The 19,213-nt window shown below is 35.3% G+C and overlaps 1 protein-coding gene and 1 long non-coding RNA gene across 4 annotated transcripts; one reads left to right on the forward strand and one right to left on the reverse strand.

The window, feature by feature from the left end:
* The first annotated feature begins 1,690 nt into the window (after positions 1–1,690).
* Positions 1,691–11,754, forward strand: LOC125498223 (uncharacterized). 3 transcript variants are annotated; one of them, XR_007275048.2, is made up of 6 exons: positions 1,695–1,880; positions 3,426–3,666; positions 3,813–3,891; positions 4,939–5,438; positions 6,317–6,383; positions 7,660–11,754. It is a non-coding gene; the product is annotated as an uncharacterized LOC125498223 (long non-coding RNA). The 3 variants fall into 3 exon arrangements; XR_008969859.1 differs by having other exon boundaries at positions 1,691–1,880; positions 3,407–3,666; positions 4,939–6,383; XR_007275046.2 differs by having other exon boundaries at positions 1,692–1,880; positions 4,939–6,383.
* LOC104895510 (hypothetical protein) lies at positions 4,509–7,664 on the reverse strand. Its single transcript, XM_010682046.3, has 2 exons — positions 7,445–7,664; positions 4,509–7,079 (listed from the first exon to the last, which is right to left on the reverse strand). Exon 2 carries the CDS (start codon positions 7,064–7,066, stop codon positions 4,763–4,765), a length of 2,304 nt encoding a protein of 767 aa, XP_010680348.2. The 5' UTR covers positions 7,067–7,079; positions 7,445–7,664; the 3' UTR covers positions 4,509–4,762.
* Positions 11,755–19,213: the final 7,459 nt, after the last annotated feature.

Below are 19,213 nucleotides of genomic sequence, written 5' to 3' on the forward strand. Positions count from 1 at the left end.
TTATATTGGCATGATCCAACAACGATATAGCACAAGGCCTCTCCCCCGTAAATTGTGATCGTGAACCCGTGCTAGGATTGCATTTTATAACTCATAAGCATGGCATGCACATCCATCCACATACACGATATGTGGCTCACATGTTCAAACTATTAATGAAACAATCAAATAAAGTATGATTGTTGGTCAACATAAATCATAAAGCAACATGTGCTAATTTACCGGCCTAGTCTTAGGTGATTGTTACAATTTTTGCTCGGCACACAACCAAAAGGTTACAAACAAAGGTCATGCATACTCTCATAAGTTAAGCCTACAAAACCATCAAATTTAATCATGATTGACAACCTTTAGAATAGAGGAAACTAATATGACACGTTAATTTATGATTTGTTATTCTTTTATTATTTTATTTTATTTTTGCAATTCTAAATTGAACAAGTAGGAAAAAAAAACATATATTGTCATTACATTTGACTATACGAAATATTTTACAACACAGTGTACTACGCCTTAAGCGTTAATGTTGAAGATAGTTAGTTATTAAACTAACTGACAGCTCAGCTAGTTTGTTATAATAAACTATTCTAATCTTTTTTCTGTACATTTTGCCTTAGATACAACAGATTGTATTCAACATTATATAAGCTGATATCTAGCCTGTAATAGATCTTCAATTCTCATTCTTACGATCAATAAGATTCTCTCTCTTTCTTTCTACATTTCTTATTCTCTCTCATATTTAATTCCGCAAACATGAATACTTGTTCATGATTTTCTACTGTTAAAATATTCAACGAAATAAATGGAAAAATTATGATGCACTATTTATATGAAGATCAATTAAATAATAGATTTGATGCCAAATAGTCTATTGGATATCCTCCAACCTTCAACTAGATTGTATTTTTTCAGTTTCAAAATAGTTGTACCATTTGCTTTTTCACGTTTGCGTGACATACTTTTTTGAACGTGAATATCTGTAATTGCGTATAAGTAAAAATTATAATAAGTTGATATATGAAATCCTCATATTGACTTTTTTCATCAGTTAGGGGCTGACATGGATGATTTCATCCATGGTGAGCCCCCTTTTCCCTTTTATTTTCAGTTTATAGTTTTTTTTCTTGTTTTGTTGAATAAATTAGCAGTATCCCTCTATGAGATTTTTTTCAAACTCTTTTATGGGGTTTTTAGTCTCTGTTGTGGAGATCTCTTTCTCCCCTATGGGAGTTGTGAGTGTGGTAGTTTTGTTTTTAGGTATGAGAAATTGTTCTTATTGGTTGGAGTTCAAGACTCAACATGAAGATATTGGAATCTCGAATGCGGTTAACATGGCTCTATCAAGAATGCTCTTCCCAAACTATGTTAGGATGATAGAGTTCCTCATCAATAGCTGTTTGATTCAGCAAATACAAGGGGGCTGCGTTGTATTGTATTGCTCGATTTGGTTCATTATAGTTTCTTCAAAGACGAATCTGATATAACCTTGTTTAATTGTATCTTGTTTTTCCTTAACATCTATTGTAGATGCCGTTTGACCTTCAATTAATGAAATTTATCTTTCAAAAAAAATCCTCATATTAAGACAAATTGAATAAAATCCAACTCGACTATGTTCTTCTTACGTATCAGTAACAAAAAAAACTTGTAAACAGTTATTTGATGAATAGTGATCAAATATCAAATGCCGAAACTATTTTAAATCCGAGAACTCGGAATGGCGCAAGTGTCTAGGGGATAGGCTCCCCCCGCTCCAAAGTCGAAAGTGAAAGTCGCGCGAAGCAGAAAACTACTGAAGCAGTACGTGAGAAATGAAAATTGAAGTTGCTGATAAAAGTCGTCTTTGATTTCGATTATATTCTCTAGCCTTTCTTCTGGTATACTCCTTTAACTCTCCTTACTAATTTCGAAGCATTTTGCAATGTAGAATGAAAATTCGGTGCACTTAATTTATGAAAGATATATGATCAGATCGTCAATTGCTTTTATAATGTTGCTCACTGTTAATTTCGGAGCTTCTGAGTTCTGATTCCAACTAGTTATTTCTGTTTTTGGAAGAATTTGTTACATCTATTGCGTGAAATTATTTTCAAGTTGAATTTGTTAGGTTTCAATTTTCATAGCATTTTGTTCCATATGTTCTATGAAATTTCTTGCTGCTTGAGTGTATTCATCTTGCTTGTCTAATTTCAATTTTATGAGACGGATTTTAATTATAAGGCTGGAAAGAAGAATATTCCATTCGTTTTACGAAGTTCTTCCTATTTTGACCAAATTTATTTCACGAAAGGATTCCATATAGGAAGAATAAAAAGGTATGGAGGGAGTATCTTTTATTGTTTGGTAGTAATGTCATTTTAATTAAAGATGAACCGTTTTTTATTTTAATTTGTTTTTTCCAAGAGCATGCTAGATTTTAGATGTGGTACCAATGTATTACTCACAGGAGCTTTTCTCACTTAGAATTTTATTTCGATGCAGTTTTTATAGGCTATAATAATTTCTTTTTGAGGAAAAAATGCTGGATATTAAATCAAATCAAATTTTGCCAAAGATTAGATACTTATTGTCCGTTTGGTAGTTGGTTATAAATGATGGTAATAGGAATGGATTTGTGTGTAAATTTGTGAAAAATATCATTGTCCATTCCCATGGTAATGCTAATTTATACTTAAAGTATCCACTTTCCTTCTTGATTTTTCTTTCCCATCTAATACCACCTTGTAGGTGGTAATGAAAAATGCTTCTCCTTTGAGACAAAAACACATGTTTAGGGGTGAGATTGCTTGCCCATGGAGAAAAAATGTCTCCCCATGGAAATTTTGAGGATGCCTTCTTAATAAAATTACACTTAAAATTTATTCCAATTACCGCAATTTATTAACGACTACCAAACGATCTGTTAAGGGAAAAAAGTGAAGCCATACATATTTAAAATCAAATGCGATATCCCATCTTGCAATCAGATGCTATGTTACCTGGACCTGTATATCCATGTTTGACATGGGTACGTGTCAAAGTGTTTGACTATGCTATTCTATGAAATTTTCAATGATTTTCGCCCAAAATAAAGTGTCCAAGTGTCCGTGTCCACGTCCGAGTGTCAAGGATCTGACACGGGTACTTGAGGTGAATTGAAGAGTCCATGCAAGTATGTAACTAAGATCAGATGGGATACAATATATCCCGCTCTTTTCTCATGTTAAAATTGTCGGTAGGGAAGGATTCAGAACAGGCGTAAAGACCATGTTATACGGCTTTGCAGTTTATAGTTACTTTTGAGATAAAATTTTCTCTATCAAGATACATATCTGATATATTTTCAGTGTTGTAATTGCCATTAACTTTTCTTTTGATGTTATTCATCTTTGCATTTTTACGTCTTCAATTACCAATGTAACAGAGTTTGTGCCATTTGCCAGTGAATGTTATGATGAAGATGACATGTCATAGCGCTATCCTTAAGCTAAAGGCATACTTTGTGCTCTGAGGGATAGAGGTATCCAAGAATGGCCATTGCCTGTTGATCCCCCAACTTCAAATTTAGCAAAAGCATTTGTAGCTACCTGGAGATCCAATTGATGTTTGTCGCATGTTAGTGTTGCAATAACTTCATGTTCGATTTATGAGATTGAGATATAGTCAACATATTTGAGATCAGGGGTAAGTTTGCACACTCTAATATGCGAAGTCCTGTGAGTCTCCTTATAGGCACGGGGGTAGTGCTGTACTACTGTTGACTTCTTGTTATGTCTGACTTTATATTAGCCGTAAAACTTCAGTATTTTAACTTGCCAATTTCTACTCAGAAAATCTTCTTCAGCTGGACACACTAGACAAAGCAATACCAGAGGATGCATACACTTCCCGAGTACATCAATGGTAACTGTAAGTGTCCTTCTGCACTATTATGAGTCATTTTGTTTCTGTTTTACTTTCCCTTTCTGGATTATTTAATCACACCTCTAAATGTCTAGATTTTAAGGCTGAAGCTTCTGAAGAAGAATCGATGAGAAAGATGTCTCATCTTAGATTTACAACAATGTGAAAGTAACAAATAATTTTAGTGTTGTGCATTGCAAAAAAAAAAAATAATAAGGAGCAAATTTGGGTCAAAATTTAGGATTAAGGGAGTATTTATTTGCTTGGTTTTTTCTAGTTAACACAGAATCTTTGTTTGATGTAAGTCAATTTGTCTAAGTTGAAAGTTAGCCTGTCTGTATTATCTCATGAGAGTTGAAGGTCTCAAAATGGGTGTTACCTCATACATGTTTGGCTGGAATGGGTATTGGACCTAGAGGCATCGAGGCTAGGGCTCCCAAACTTCTCTAGGAAATCCCATGGCAAGATTGGCAGAAATTGAGTATTATAGGTAATTTTTCATAGTGAAAAGAGTCGTTTTCTTTTTGTAATTGGTATGAAATTTGACTTGTATTGTACAAAAAGGAGCTTATGACATTCTCACCATTTCTGGAAATTTGATGCTTGATCCATGGCACCAAAAATGAAGTTTGATTATGTCAAAAAAAAATCCTGTTTGTACAATGATTCAATCACACGAGGAAAAATTACAGACACGAAAAAACAAACTGGTGAAAGCATACAATGCATACCAAAAGAATTTAGATTGAATCTCCATTCAAGTAATGGATTAACTAATGAAAAAAATTATCTAGAGTGGAGGCTTGAAGTAATGTCTCGTTCCTCATTTACAAGTCAAAATGATTGCAATGGTTGCTTTCTTCTAGATTACTATGTGCTAGTTTAACTCTCTGAATGGCGATCTTTCCTCGATGATGGATTCACTTGTCTTTCTGGAGTGAGAATGTTGATGACTTACATTCTCTTTTGATGCACAAACTTCTTCACCTTCAAGATCTGTTCTTGTTTCCTCATTATCATTTCCCTGAACCATTTTTTCATGTAATTCTGCAGGTACCATGTCTTCCTGCAAACTCTGTTCAGATGTGTAGTTTCTCTCTCCGGTCATATGTTCAACTATAGCTTCTTCAAGTTCTTTTGCCAGTAATTCGAGTTGTAGCTGGTCTCCATCATCCATCTGCAACCGGTGGGATAGTTTATTGTCATCTTCTTCAGTGGTATCTTCTTCTTCTTCTTCCATCTGAATCTCTTGATCCATTAAAAAGGTTTGCTGCTCAAGATTACCTATTCTTTTTTCCTTCTCTTCTGTATCTAATTCGAGTTGTAGCTGGTCTCCATCATCCATCTGCAACCGCTGCGATAGTTTATTGTCATCTTCTTCAGTGGTATCTTCTTCTTCTTCTTCCATCCGAATCTCTTGATCCATTAAAAAGGTTTGCTGCTCAAGATTACCTATTCTTTTTTCCTTCTCTTCTGTATCTAATTCGAGTTGTAGCTGGTCTCCATCATCCATCTGCAACCGCTGCGATAGTTTATTGTCATCTTCTTCAGTGGTATCTTCTTCTTCTTCTTCTTCTTCTTCTTCTTCTTCTTCTTCCATCCGAATCTCTTGATCCATTAAAAAGGTTTGCTGCTCAAGATTACCTATTCTTTTTTCCTTCTCTTCTGTATCTAATTCGAGTTGTAGCTGGTCTCCATCATCCATCTGCAACTGCTGCGATAGTTTATTGTCATCGTCTTCAGTGGTATCTTCTTCTTCTTCTTCTTCTTCTTCTTCTTCTTCTTCAATCCGAATCTCTTGATCCATTAAAAAGATTTGCTGCTCAAGATTACCTATTCTTTTTTCCTTTTCTTCTGTATCTAGTTTGAGGAGTTCCTCAATTTCTGCCTGTGCAAGCAACGATAATTCTAATTCCTTGCGCATAGATTGGCTTCCTGTAACCTGCCTCTCCAGGTGCGCTGCTATAGATTTCCAATTTTCTAACTCAAATTCTACTTCATTTCTCTCGTTGCTTTGGTCCGTTAACTCAGAATCCATCATATCTAGAGCATCACGCGCTTCTTCTAGTTCATCTTTTATTTTGTCGAGTTCCTCTTGCATTCCAAGCTTTTCCTCCCGTTCCTTCTCTAATTGCTCCATCAAGTGTGCTACACCACCCTCTCTCTCTTGCGAACCTTCTGATCGCATCAACTGTAACATTAAAGACAACTCTTCGTTCTGCATCTTCAACTGTGTTAATGATGTATTGCACCCTTCTAATTCTTTTTTAAGCTCTTCTATGAGCTCATCTTTAATCTGCAAGCTAGAACTACATCTTCTAAGCTCTTGATTGATTCTGTATGCTTTACAACTCCACTCAACTTCCTTTGCCTTGAGCTGTTCAGAAGATTCTCGGTGGCTCTGCTCTAATGATTTCAGTCTTGTTTTCAGCTTAGCCCATGAAGATGGAGTTGGAACTGCTTTTGGAATATGAGCTTCTTGGAGTTCTTTAATGGAGGTCAGTAATTCCTTGTTCTCGCTCTCCAGCTTCTTTGCTTTATATTCCATATCTTTGTAATCCATCTCCTTCACACGTAACGAATGCCTCAGATTTGCTACTTCTTCCTCACCTGATTCTGCAGCTGAACATTCTCCTCCTACATTTCCTTCAAAACCCTCGTGTGTCGAGCTTGCCAACGACGCTTTCAGTTCAACAACCTCCTCTTCAACTTTTTTCCTTCGGCTTTCTTCATTCTCTAACCCTTGTTTACACATTGCTAATTGACTTTTAAGCTCTTCTGTTCGATTTCCATCATCAAAGCTTTCTTGTAGCTTGGATATCTCATCAATCAATGATGATTTCTCTGTCTCCCATTCTGTTTTACTCTCACGAAACTGACCTCGAAGCTTCTCATATGCTTCTTCCAGATGCTTAAACTGCTCCACCTTCCATTTAAGCTCAACTTCTACCTTTCTCTGTCTTTCCTCTAACTCTTCCAACAAATCACCTTGTTCACTCTCATTATTTTTAGATGATTTTAAATCTTTCTCTGCTTCTGAACTTTTCTTTTGCAGCTCTGAAACAAGAGTTTTCAGGGTTTCAGCTTCATCCCGTTGTGTTTTGATGATGGATTCTCTATCATCCAAGTCGCATTTAAGCCTCTCAATCTCCGCTTTCGCTTCTTCTAGCTCTATCTCCATCTGAGAACCTAACCTGAGAACAATTATGAAGCGCATTTGTCCCATTTAATTCTTCATCTCTTAAGATCCAACATAATAATTCAAACCAAAACATACAAAAACATGAATCTGCAATATTTGTTCCTGAGGTCTTCTATTCTTAGTTACTCCTATAAATTTTTTATAGATACCCAAAAATCAGGAAAATTTGATATGATTTCCTTTTCTTTTGTTAACGAATACATGGGAACGTATAATCAGAAATATACCATGAACAATCACACACTTTGTAATATAAAAAATTCTGGGTATGCGAAAACAACATAACAAAATAAAATTGAACTTCAATTAATTATATAGATGTTGCTAAAGATGAAAGGGAAATTATATGTTACTAACCTTATGGTCTGATCATTCACGGATATAAATGATATGAAAAAAATTTCTCCTTAATATATTTTTTCTCCTCTTATTTCCAATTGGTTGTTTTTCCTTCGTTGCGAATTACAGAAACAAGGGAGAAATGTAAAATATTAGATTAGAGGAGCTGGAGAAACAATTAAGGTTGTATTATGTAATTAATTGACGAACTGGGTTATTTTTTTTTTTTCTAGTTGCTAGATGAAAGAGAGAGAAATAGAGAGAAACAAAATTCATGAAAAGGCAGAAGAAGAAGGAGAAAATCAAGAGAAAATCAAGTCGTTAAAAATAGCCGTTAAAGATGATGGGGGAAGAAGGCCTCGGAGGTTTAAAAATTTCTGTTGCCTTTTCCTTTGGATCCGTTGAAGTAGACATCACTAGCCGTTAGGTGTTGGGTGGGCCAGAATGACGTTTGGTTTGGGCTTTGAGTTGTCCGAGGATTTTTGGGCCGGAATGTCAATTGTGGGCCGGTTTGGTTTTTTTAAGGATCATAAATGGGCCAAAAAAATTGCTTCATATTAGTCTCCTATGTATGACTGATTCATTGAGATCATCGTTTGCATCACAATCTTGTCAATGGAGTACGTGAAATTTTGGAGGTTGATTTTTTTTTTTTATCAGAAAAGTAGAATTATACAATAGACAGAAAAGGTTTCTGCATACTTTTATTACTCGGAAGTGCTAGAAAAAAAGCATCTATACCTAACAAGATTAAATAAATGTTCAAAGTTGTGGTCGTTTTATTTCTATCTTTCTACACATAATTGTAGAATGAAAAAATTCTTCAAGAGTGTCTTTTTTTTTTTTGATCCATATGAGCCACGAAGGCGGTACAAAGTACAAAGAAGGGGAGGGGGGATTCGAACCTGTAACCTATCGTTCACATCACCTCAATCTCAACCACTAGACCAAGGCATCCTTGGTAAGATTCTTCAAGAGTGTCAGGGTCCATAAATGTATTTTATACACAAGGTTTAGTTTGGATGAACACAAAACATTTTTAGTATAATATGATTTTTCATGAAAAAACATGTTTCTAGGGAAACTCGATATTTGCTCACTCCTGCGTGAACTATTTTTCTTGAGAAGGAAAATATTGTTCACTCCTGCGTGAACTATTTTTCAAATTTCCACCATATGAAAAATTGGCCCTTAAGAAGCAAAAACAAAGAAAAATGAAATAAGCTACATTTTTTAGAATATATTATCTTATTAGAGTTATGATAAGTATATTATATTTAAGGAAACGAGTTTAATATACTTTTCATAACTCTCATATATCTACTCAACCAAATACTCACAAAACATAGATACTACTACAAGATAGTGTAGGATATAGGATAACAATTTCCGTTCATACAAATGATTCACTCAAATAGCAAATTAAGGAACAAAAAAAGGAAGATAAAAAGTATTGAACCAATGATAGCTAGTTACTCCCTCTGTTTCATATTATAAGGCATTTTAGCTAAAAGAATTTGTTTCAAATTATAAGGCATTCTACAATACCAATGTAAGATTAAATGCAATTTTATATTATCAAGATAAGCTTATAGGTTGTTTTGTATTATCAATACAATATTAAATGTCAATTCTTATTACCCATGCAAAACTAACTAAAATTAACTAAATTATTAATTTGTGTGCAAAAACCTTAAACGACTTATATTTTGAAACGGAGGGAGTACAAAAGTACACATAATCCTGTTCTTATTTAAGCAAGGTTTTCATAAGACCTACAGTAATATGTACCATCAAAACCCACAAATTCCTCCAAGCTAGGACTCTAATTCTCTATCATTATTCTTCAAGTGGTTCTGGTGGAGTGGAGAAATGATAAACATCTAATTGCTAGATGTTTGCCAAACATCTAACATTAATGTGGCAACATGTGAGTGGTACACATGTCACTATATTGTTTATCCAAACAAATTACTTTTTCCAATTTTTTAAACTTGTATATCTCAAAAAATATATTTTAGAAAAAAATAAAAAATATACCAATATTCATATATTTTTATTCTCTACAAATAGACATCCATCTTGATATAATTTCATCATATTTTTATTTTACTCTTCTCTATCTCTTATTTAGATATGTAAAAAAAAAATACGAACACTATCTGTTTATACACAAACACTAGTGTGAGTTGCATAAACACTAGTTATAGTTACACGAACACTAGTTCTAGTAGCATGAACACTGTATATTAGCATCGGAATCTTCTGACAGTGTCCAATTAAAAAAATACGAACGCTATCTGTTTATACATAAACACTATTTTTAGTTGCATAAACACTAGTTATAGTTACACGAACACAAGTTGTAGTAGCATGAACATCATATATTAGCATCGAAATTTTCTGACAGTGCCCAATTTTCGAGATTACTTTTTTGTTTGACTGATAACTTTTTTCATGTATATTGACAATTTTACCCCTGCTAGATGTTTATAGATGTTTATCATTTCTGGTGGAGTGTATAGGATAAGATTTTAGTGCTCTAGTCTTCAAATGTTTTCCCGAATCTAGAAGCACCACATTGACACATTGCTCACCTCTCACAACTGTCCAAAAAGTAGGATTTAATCATAAGATATAGCCATTTGGGTGTAGTTTGTTTCTCTTTCCAAAAATAAGTATTTCTTTCACCAGTGATATTTAAAAATAATTAAATATTCAGACCAATCAACAATACATTATAATAATATTTTCTATAAAATTATGTTCAAAGTTAAAGTACTATTAAGAGCACCTCCAATGGGTAAAAATACCCTCCCCATATGGAGTCTCTCTTCTCAAATGGGCCTCCACATGAGTGGGGTTGGTTCCCCATTTAATGAGCATGCTCAAGTTTAGGGGAGGTGCCCAAATGAAGAAGAAATTAGAAGCTTACACGTGGCGGGGAAAGTAGGAGAGAGAAAAGGTGGTGGGGTATAGGAAATAAGAGAGAGAAGATAAATGGGGAGGTAGATGAGTGGAGGTATGTGTTTCAAATTTGAGTAAGGTAAAATGGGGAGGTAGTGGAAAATGAGGTGGACAAATAAGGTGAGGAGAGAGAAAAAATGAGGTGCCCCATGAATGGAGGTAGTGGAAAATGAGGTGGACAAATAAGGTGAGGACAAATAAGGTAAGTGTTTCAAAACAGAAATAGTAACATAATATGGAGTATATCTCTATTATATAAGGGAAGAGGGGAGCAATGGTGTCCTCTTTTGAAATGCCTATTTTGCCCCCTTCCTTTTCTAAATTACAAAAGGAATGTCAAAATCAAAATTGGCACTCAAAGAAAAACTACCGAAAATTAATTTACAACACTCACTCACAAATCACTTAAAATTTTACAAATCACTCATACAATTGAGAAAATCACATTATAAAAATTACGCAGATCACTCAAATAATCAGAAAACTTTATTAAAATTTAAAATTAATATACAAACTAAAACTAATAACCTAGAACGTCAATACATACAAAAACATTTACAAAAATTTACTTACAAATCACTATTCTCAAGAACCATTCACAATTAATGGTGGGTTATGATAAAAATAGAGATGTATTTGTAGTGAAATCAGAATTTAGAAGTTAGACAAGGAAAAAAATTATTTACTTTTTTATAGTATTTGGAATTTAGAAGTTAGTACTGTAGTTAATTCAAAAATCAACTAAAAAATTATAATATTAGAAATCATAAATAAATTCAATAAAATTTCTATTTTGTTCATAGATTTTAACTTTGAAAAGTTAAAAAAAAAAGACAAAAATAATGGTGATAGACTTAAGTGATAGAAACTAAACCAATCAAATTTTGCAACTAAAAACAATTATACTTCATATGTCTAATGTTCAAATTTTGACTCTTATGCCGAAGAAAATTGAGTTTTTGTTTCGAAAAAAATTCAAAAAATTCTAGTTCCTATATGTTGTGAGCTTGTGACATATGCAATTAATGAACAATTGACTTAAGAATAACAATGTGTTAGCTACATCTACAAGCAGTGGAAAAATAATTTTTATTAGGTTTAGGAGAGAGTACAGATTTCAGAATATAGAAGCAAAAGTTAATTATAGGTTTTAGCGTCATATAATTAGTTCTAAGGCAATGATTTAACACTATAAATATGAGAACCTTTTATAGACTATGAGGTAGGAGGAACGTTCATGTATACTTCTTCCTCCTATTCACCGTGTAAGAAGGCACGTTAACATTTATCTAATGAAGCACCTAATTTTTTAGAAGCGGCAATGGTAAAAAAAAAAACCACGAACTATCGTCATTTGGCAATGGGAGCAAAAGTTTCATTATAATCAATTCCAACCTCCTCATGGTTGCCCAAAACAACTATTGTGACTTTAGTCTCTTAATAGTGCCATTAGAACAATGCTTGATCCTATAGACTCACCGACTACCAAGAGCAGGAGCACGTTCCCTGGAGGGAGCAATTTTAAGGTGCAAGTGCCATTTTCTTCAAAAGCTCGAATTAACCTCGTTCATGGATGCTTGCCAATTAGCTTTGTGATGGATGCCTGCCAATTACATCTTTTCATCTCATTTTTTCAAAGATACAAGGAAAACACTAATGGTTTCCCTACTACCAAGCTAATTAAGCTTGTTCTAGTGAAAAGGAGAGAACCTTCTAACCTGAAGGTTGGGGGATCATGATCCCCCCACTAAGAGCATTTTGGGAATGAAAATCTCCTTACCTTTTCCTTTAACTCTCTCAAACTGGCTAGTTTGGTAATCCAAGGCGGTTGATATGTGAATAATTTCGACCCAGTGTAACCTTTCACCTTACCTACAATCACCTAAAACAAAAACTAATGCTGTCTCTATTTTTTCATTTCATCTATGTGAAGTAAGGTTGGATCAATTTTGTGTAATTTATTAGATGTTTTGAAATATATTGCATTCCTTCTTGGATTAGAGAACATATGATTTTTAAAATGAGAGGAAGTATTATGTTCCTTGATGCACAATAGACTAGCTTTGAATCTTACTAACCTAACCACCTTCTGTTGTATAAAGCCCCATATGTCTTATCTATTGCCAATATACAATTGCTAAATATGCTTCTGAATAAAATTTTAAAAAAAATGAAGAATATTTAAAGCTTATTCACGAGTATTTCAAAATAAATTTAGTAGTCTTCGTCTCATCAAAATTTCGAATCGAGCTCAAATAATTTGCAAGTTGACTGGAGTTAAGTCCATAACCCTCACGAAATAATCTATATGCAAGATGAAAGGTCCTTTCTTTTACTTTGTCTTTTGATGATCCAAAATGCACATGTACATGATAGGCGGGGGGTTTGCAAATTGCAAGTGGAGGAAGTTGGCCTCAGTGTGATAGCAAGTTAGCAACATACTGGATTTGACGTGTCTTTATCTTATTCACTAACCAATGAGGCTTCCCTTTTCATCAGAAAGTGAGTAACTTGGCATAATCTCATAAACCCTTTCTAATCACCATATTCCCTTAAGATTTTTCAAACTACTAATGGACAAAATGCTGTGTTTTTGCTTGGTCAATAGGAAAGGGGAATTGGATGGTTGATATTTAATGACTTATTTACTAAATGCATTATTTGTTGGAACATTTATAGGGTAATGGGTTTGAAACTCATAAGGGTATGTACTAGAAGAGGAGGAGGTCTAGTATGCAAAAGGCTAGAGTGCATCAAGTGGCAAAACGCATTGATAAACCAAGGGAGACAGAAGACTGGCCGCGAGTCGCGACAAACGTCGCGAGTCGCGACCAGTGGCCCGTCGCGAGTCGCGACAGGCGTCGCGGGTCGCGACCAGCGCCTCGCGACTCGCGAGCTTCTTCGCGAGTCGCGACGTGTCTTCTGCCTTGGAATGCGAAAAGTTGCCTCGACGGTTTTATATCCGTTGTGATGCTTTGTTGATCATTTTAATGACTTTTAAGGTCCTTTAATCAGTAGATTAAAGACCTTTGATGAGTGATTAAGATGGGGGTTATGTGATTAACCTCTCTAGTCAATGTGATTAAGATGGGGGTTATGTGATTAACCTCCCTAGTCAATGAAAGGTTTATTCTTCCTATATAAACCTTGGGATTCCTATGAGTGAGGGTTAGAAGAAAAATCAGATTTTCTATACTCTCAAAACTTCTTGCTTTGCTTAAGAGAAAACTTGCAATCTTCTCTTGAGTGTTCTTCACAAACACAAAACACAAGTTCTTGTTGATTCACTTAGAAGATCATCTAAGTGGATTGTTTCTCTCCATTGTATCTCATTAGTTATTTCGTGTTAACCCGGTGATCCTAGAGGGGCGAAATTAAACTAATAGGAAAGCGTAGTTTCCGTGCCTTGGAGTGGATATCCGGTTCTCTCATTGATCACACTATAACAATCTATTAGTTTAATTCCTCTTTTCTTTCGGATATGGCTCAATCACTCAAGGACATGACTATGAACTTCCAAAAGTTGGATAAGTTTGAGGGGGTGGGCTATCGGAGGTGGCAAAAGAAGATGCACTTCTTGTTGACCGCCTTGAATGTGGTGTATGTTTATCAACTCCTATGCCACCACTCCCGGAAGATGGAGAGGAAGAGCCTCTTGAGACTACTAGGAAGAGGATCAAGTGGGAGAATGATGACTACATTTGTCGTGGTCATATTCTCAACTCTCTCACCGACCCGTTGTTTGATCTCTACCAAAATGTGGAGAGTGCAAAGGAACTTTGGGATGCTCTTGAGGCCAAGTACATTTCGGAAGATGCTTCAAGTAAGAAATTCCTTGTTAGTAATTTTAATTCTTTTAAAATGACTAATGATCGGCCTATTATGGAGCAATTCCATGAGGTTCATCATATTTTGAACCAAATAAGATCACATGGTATGGTGATGGATGAGGCAATTGCGGTTGCCTCAATCATTGACAAATTACCAAATTCTTGGAAAGATACAAAACATCTTTTAAAACATAAAAAGGAAGACATGTCCATGGAGCAATTAGGAACTCATCTTCGTATTGAAGAGGGGATCCGGGCTCAAGATGGGGTTAAGGATACTACTCCTAGTATTCCTAAATCTACCGTTAATTTGGTAGAGGTTGGTGGGTCTAGTAAGACCAAGAAATCCAACAACACAACAACAACAACAAACAACAATAACAAAACCAATGTTGCAAACAAGAAGAGGAAGACCCTCTCTTGTTGGATATGCAATGGTCCTCATCTTAAGAGGGATTGTCCTTCTAACAACAAGAAGAAGACAAAGAACACACAACCTAGTGTTGTTCAAAACCAAGGTAACAATGCACATGTTAATGTAATTGAAGAAATGCATTTTGTTGCTATGATTTCTGAAATTATGTGTGTGCAGGTTGATGATTCTTGGTGGATAGATTCGGGAGCCTCTAGACATGTGTGCAATAACAAGGATTTCTTCAAGTCTTTGAAAGATTTGGATGATGGTCCAATCTTGTATATGGGGAATGATTCTACGGTAAAGGCTAGAGGCATAGGCCAAGTAGAATTGTTGTTAACCTCGGGAAAGACTTTAACTCTCCGGGATGTTGTGTATGTACCGGAAGTTAGGAAGAATCTTTGTCAGGAGGTCTCTTGAATAAGTATGGTTTTAAAGTTGTTTTTGAGTCGGATAAATTTGTACTTTCCAAGGGTGGTATTTTTGTTGGACAAGGTTTCTTTTGTAATGGAATGTTTAAATTTAGTATTGATAATAAAATTGGTACTAGTTCTATTTACATGCTTGATGTTTCTTCTCTATGGCACAATCGTTTATGTCATGTGAATTATCGTAGATTATATGACATGTCTAAAATGGGGTTGATACCTCCTTTCGATTTAAAGTTAGAGAAGTGTCACACTTGCGTGCTAAATAAAATTACAAAAAATCCTTATCCTAGTGTGACTAGACAAACGGTATTGCTTGAATTGGTGCATAGTGACTTGTGTGACTTTCATAGTTCACCTTCTTTAGGAAATAAAAAATATATTGTAACTTTTATTGATGATTTTTCAAGGTTTTGTTACATATATTTATTATTTACTAAAGATGAAGCACTAGAAAAGTTTAAGACCTTTAAAATCGAAGTGGAACTCCAACTTAATCAAAAGATTAAAAGACTTCGAACGGATAGGGGTGGTGAATATTATAATCCAAGTTATTTTAGTTCCATTGGTGTAATTCATGAAACAACCGCCCCATACTCACCTCAAAGTAATGGTATAGCGGAAAGGAAAAATAGGGTCCTAAAAGAAATGGTTAATACCATGCTTTCTAATTCGGGTCTTAATGACGGTTTTTGGGGTGATGCAATTTTAACTGCATGTTACATTTTAAATCGAGTTCCTAATAAAAGGAATAAGACTACCCCTTATGAACTTTGGTGTAATAAAAAGCCTAATCTCAATTACCTTAAGGTATGGGGTTGTAGGGCAATTGTCAAATTGACGGAACCTAAAAGGAAAACTTTAGGTGAAAAAGGAATTGATTGCATTTTTATAGGCTATGCGGTACATAGCAAAGCCTATAGGTTTTATGTCATTGAGCCCAATGACTTTGTCTCTATTCACTCCGTGATAGAGTCAAGGGATGCAATATTTGATGAGACTAGATTCTCATCGATTCCAAACCAAAGGACATGATACCTAGTACTAGTTCCAATGTTGTAGATGACATTTCAAATGATCATGATACTACAACACCGGAAATTAGGAAAAGTAAACGAATTAGAAAAGAGAAATCTTTTGGACCGGATTTTCAACTATATTTAGTTGAAGGGTCAAGGGAGTCAATTTCGACTCAAATTTCATATTGTTACAATATGGAGGAGGATCCTAGATCCTTTGATGAGGCTATGAAGTCTCATGATTCTGCTTTCTGGAAAGAGGCAGTGAATGATGAAATGGATTCTATAATGGGTAATCACACTTGGATTTTAGCTAATTTACCTCCCGGTTGCAAACCCCTAGGTTGTAAATGGATTTTTGTAAGGAAAAAGAAAATCGATGGAACCATACTAAAACATAAGGCCCGGTTAGTGGTCCAAGGTTTTAGGCAAAAATATGGTATCGATTACTTTGATACTTATGCTCCAGTAGCTAGAATAGCTACTATTAGACTATTGATAGCATTAGCTGCGATTCATGGTCTAGTAATTCACCAAATGGATGTAAAAATGCTTTTCTTAATGGTGAATTGGAGGAGGAAGTGTACATGAATCAACCTGAAGGGTTTGTGGTTAAAGGTCAAGAAACTAAAGTTTGCAAATTAGTTAGATCTTTGTATGGTCTTAAACAAGCACCTAAGCAATGGCATCAAAAATTTGATGAAGTTGTGTTGTCTAGTGGGTTCAAAATAAATCAGTCCGATAAGTGTGTATATAGCAAATTTGATAATAACGGTAAAGGAGTTATAATTTGCTTATATGTTGATGATATGCTTATTTTTGGGACTGATTTGGAACAAGTGGAAAAGACCAAAGTCTTCCTTTCCTCTAGCTTCTCCATGAAAGATTTGGGTGAAGCGGATGTTATTCTAGGTATTAGAATAATAAGAGGGAAAGGGTCGTTTTCTTTATCACAATCTCATTATATTGAGAAAGTGGTCAAGAGGTATAATGAGTCAAATTCGACTCATTTTGCTACTCCTATGGATCCTAGTATTCACTTGGTTCCGAGTAGTGGTACTCCAATTTCACAATTGGAGTATGCAAGCTTAATTGGAAGCTTGATGTATGCTATGACTAGCACTCGGCCGGATATAGCCTTTGCTATTGGCAAGCTCAGTAGGTATACTAGTAATCCTAGTATGTTGCATTGGCAAGCATTGAGAAGAGTGTTAAGGTACTTGAATAAGACCTTGGATTATGTCATAACATACAAAGAGAACCTTCTATCTTAGAAGGTTACTCGGATGCTAGTTGGATTTCGAATAAGGAAGATTATTCATCCACTAGTGGTTGGGTGTTTCTTCTTGGAGGAGTGCCATTTCATGGGCATCCAAGAAGCAAACATGTATAACGGATTCCACTATGGCATCGGAATTCATTGCTTTGGCTTCTTGTTGCCAAGAAGCGGAATGGCTAAGGAATGTGTTGAGTGAGGTGGACTTATGGGTGAAACCAATGTCACCTCTTGCTATCCATTGTGATAGTGCATCAACCATAGCTAAAGCATATAGTGAAGTCTACAATGGCAAGTCAAGGCACATTGGAGTTAGACATAGCTATGTGCGGGAAATGATAAGGAATAGTTGTATAACTATTAATTTTGTTCGGTCTAGTTTGAACTTGGCGGATACGTTTACAAAACCGTTGTCAAGGGAACTAGTGAACAAAATGAACAAAGGGATGGGTCTTAAGCCTATTGATCAACCTATGGTGAAGGAAAACTCTATTTGATGTCTAATACAACGTTAGATCTCAAATTCAAGGAGGATAGTACTTCTCTAAGAGGTTGGGAGCACTTGTTTAATACATCCCGAGGTTAGTGCTTGTTGCTACAATGATAAAGAGGTTGAATTTTATTCTTAATAAATCTTTGATAAGGTGCTCAATTGTAGGAGCATGTCCGGAAAGATTTACCTATGTAAGCTAGAAGTTTGGCCGCTTCATCAAGTCTTAGGCTTGACTTGGAATGCTTATGAATGGATATGGACACCAAGGCTTCATAGGTGTCGGAGGTTTTAAGAACCTAGTTTATGTTTGTGTGTATTAGTAACTTCAATAATTTGTAATGGTTATATGATTCAAAGCTTTGTCTATCATTATGATCTAAATTATTGTAAAGATTACTTTTACTAAATGGAAATTCAATCGTTAGATATTTCCATGATGCATGAACATGTGTGTTTGCGATTTATAGCAAGTTGAAAAACTTTTCAACATTACCCTATAAATGGGAGGAGGATTGTTGGAACATTTATAGGGTAATGGGTTTGAAACTCATAAGGGTATGTACTAGAAGAGGAGGAGGTCTAGTATGCAAAAGGCTAGAGTGCATCAAGTGGCAAAACGCATTGATAAACCAAGGGAGACATAAGACTGGCCGCGAGTCGCGACAAACGTCGTGAGTCGCGACCAGTGGCCCGTCGCGAGTCGCGACAGGCGTCGCGGGTCACGACACAGCGCCGCGACTCGCGAGCTTCTTCGCGAGTCGCGACGTGTCTTCTGCCTTGGAATGCGAAAAGTTGCCTCGACGGTTTTATATCCGTTGTGATGCTTTGTTGATCATTTTAATGACTTTGAAGGTCCTTTAATCAGTAGATTAAAGACCTTTGATAAGTGATTAAGATGGGGGTTATGTGATTAACCTCTCTAGTCAATGTGATTAAGATGGGGGTTATGTGATTAACCTCTCTAGTCAATGAAAGGTTTATTCTTCTTATATAAACCTTGGGATTCCTATGAGTGAGGGGTTAGAAGAAAAATCAGATTTTCTATACTCTCAAAACCTTCTTGCTTTGCTTAAGAGAAAACTTGCAATCTTCTCTTGAGTGTTCTTCACAAACACAAAACACAAGTTCTTGTTTGATTCACTTAGAAGATCATCTAAGTGGATTGTTTCTCTCCATTGTATCTCATTAGTTATTTCGTGATAACCCGGTGATCCTAGAGGGGCGAAATTAAACTAATAGGAAAGCGTAGTTTCCGTGCCTTGGAGTGGGATATCCGGTTCTCTTATTGATCACACGTATAACATTATTTTCAAGGTTTTATCCATACCAAATATAGAAATAGAAAAAATAGAGTACAAT

Source organism: Beta vulgaris, chromosome 6 (assembly GCF_026745355.1).
Source record: "Beta vulgaris subsp. vulgaris cultivar EL10 chromosome 6, EL10.2, whole genome shotgun sequence".
In the NCBI taxonomy this organism is placed as follows: Eukaryota; Viridiplantae; Streptophyta; class Magnoliopsida; order Caryophyllales; family Amaranthaceae; genus Beta; species Beta vulgaris.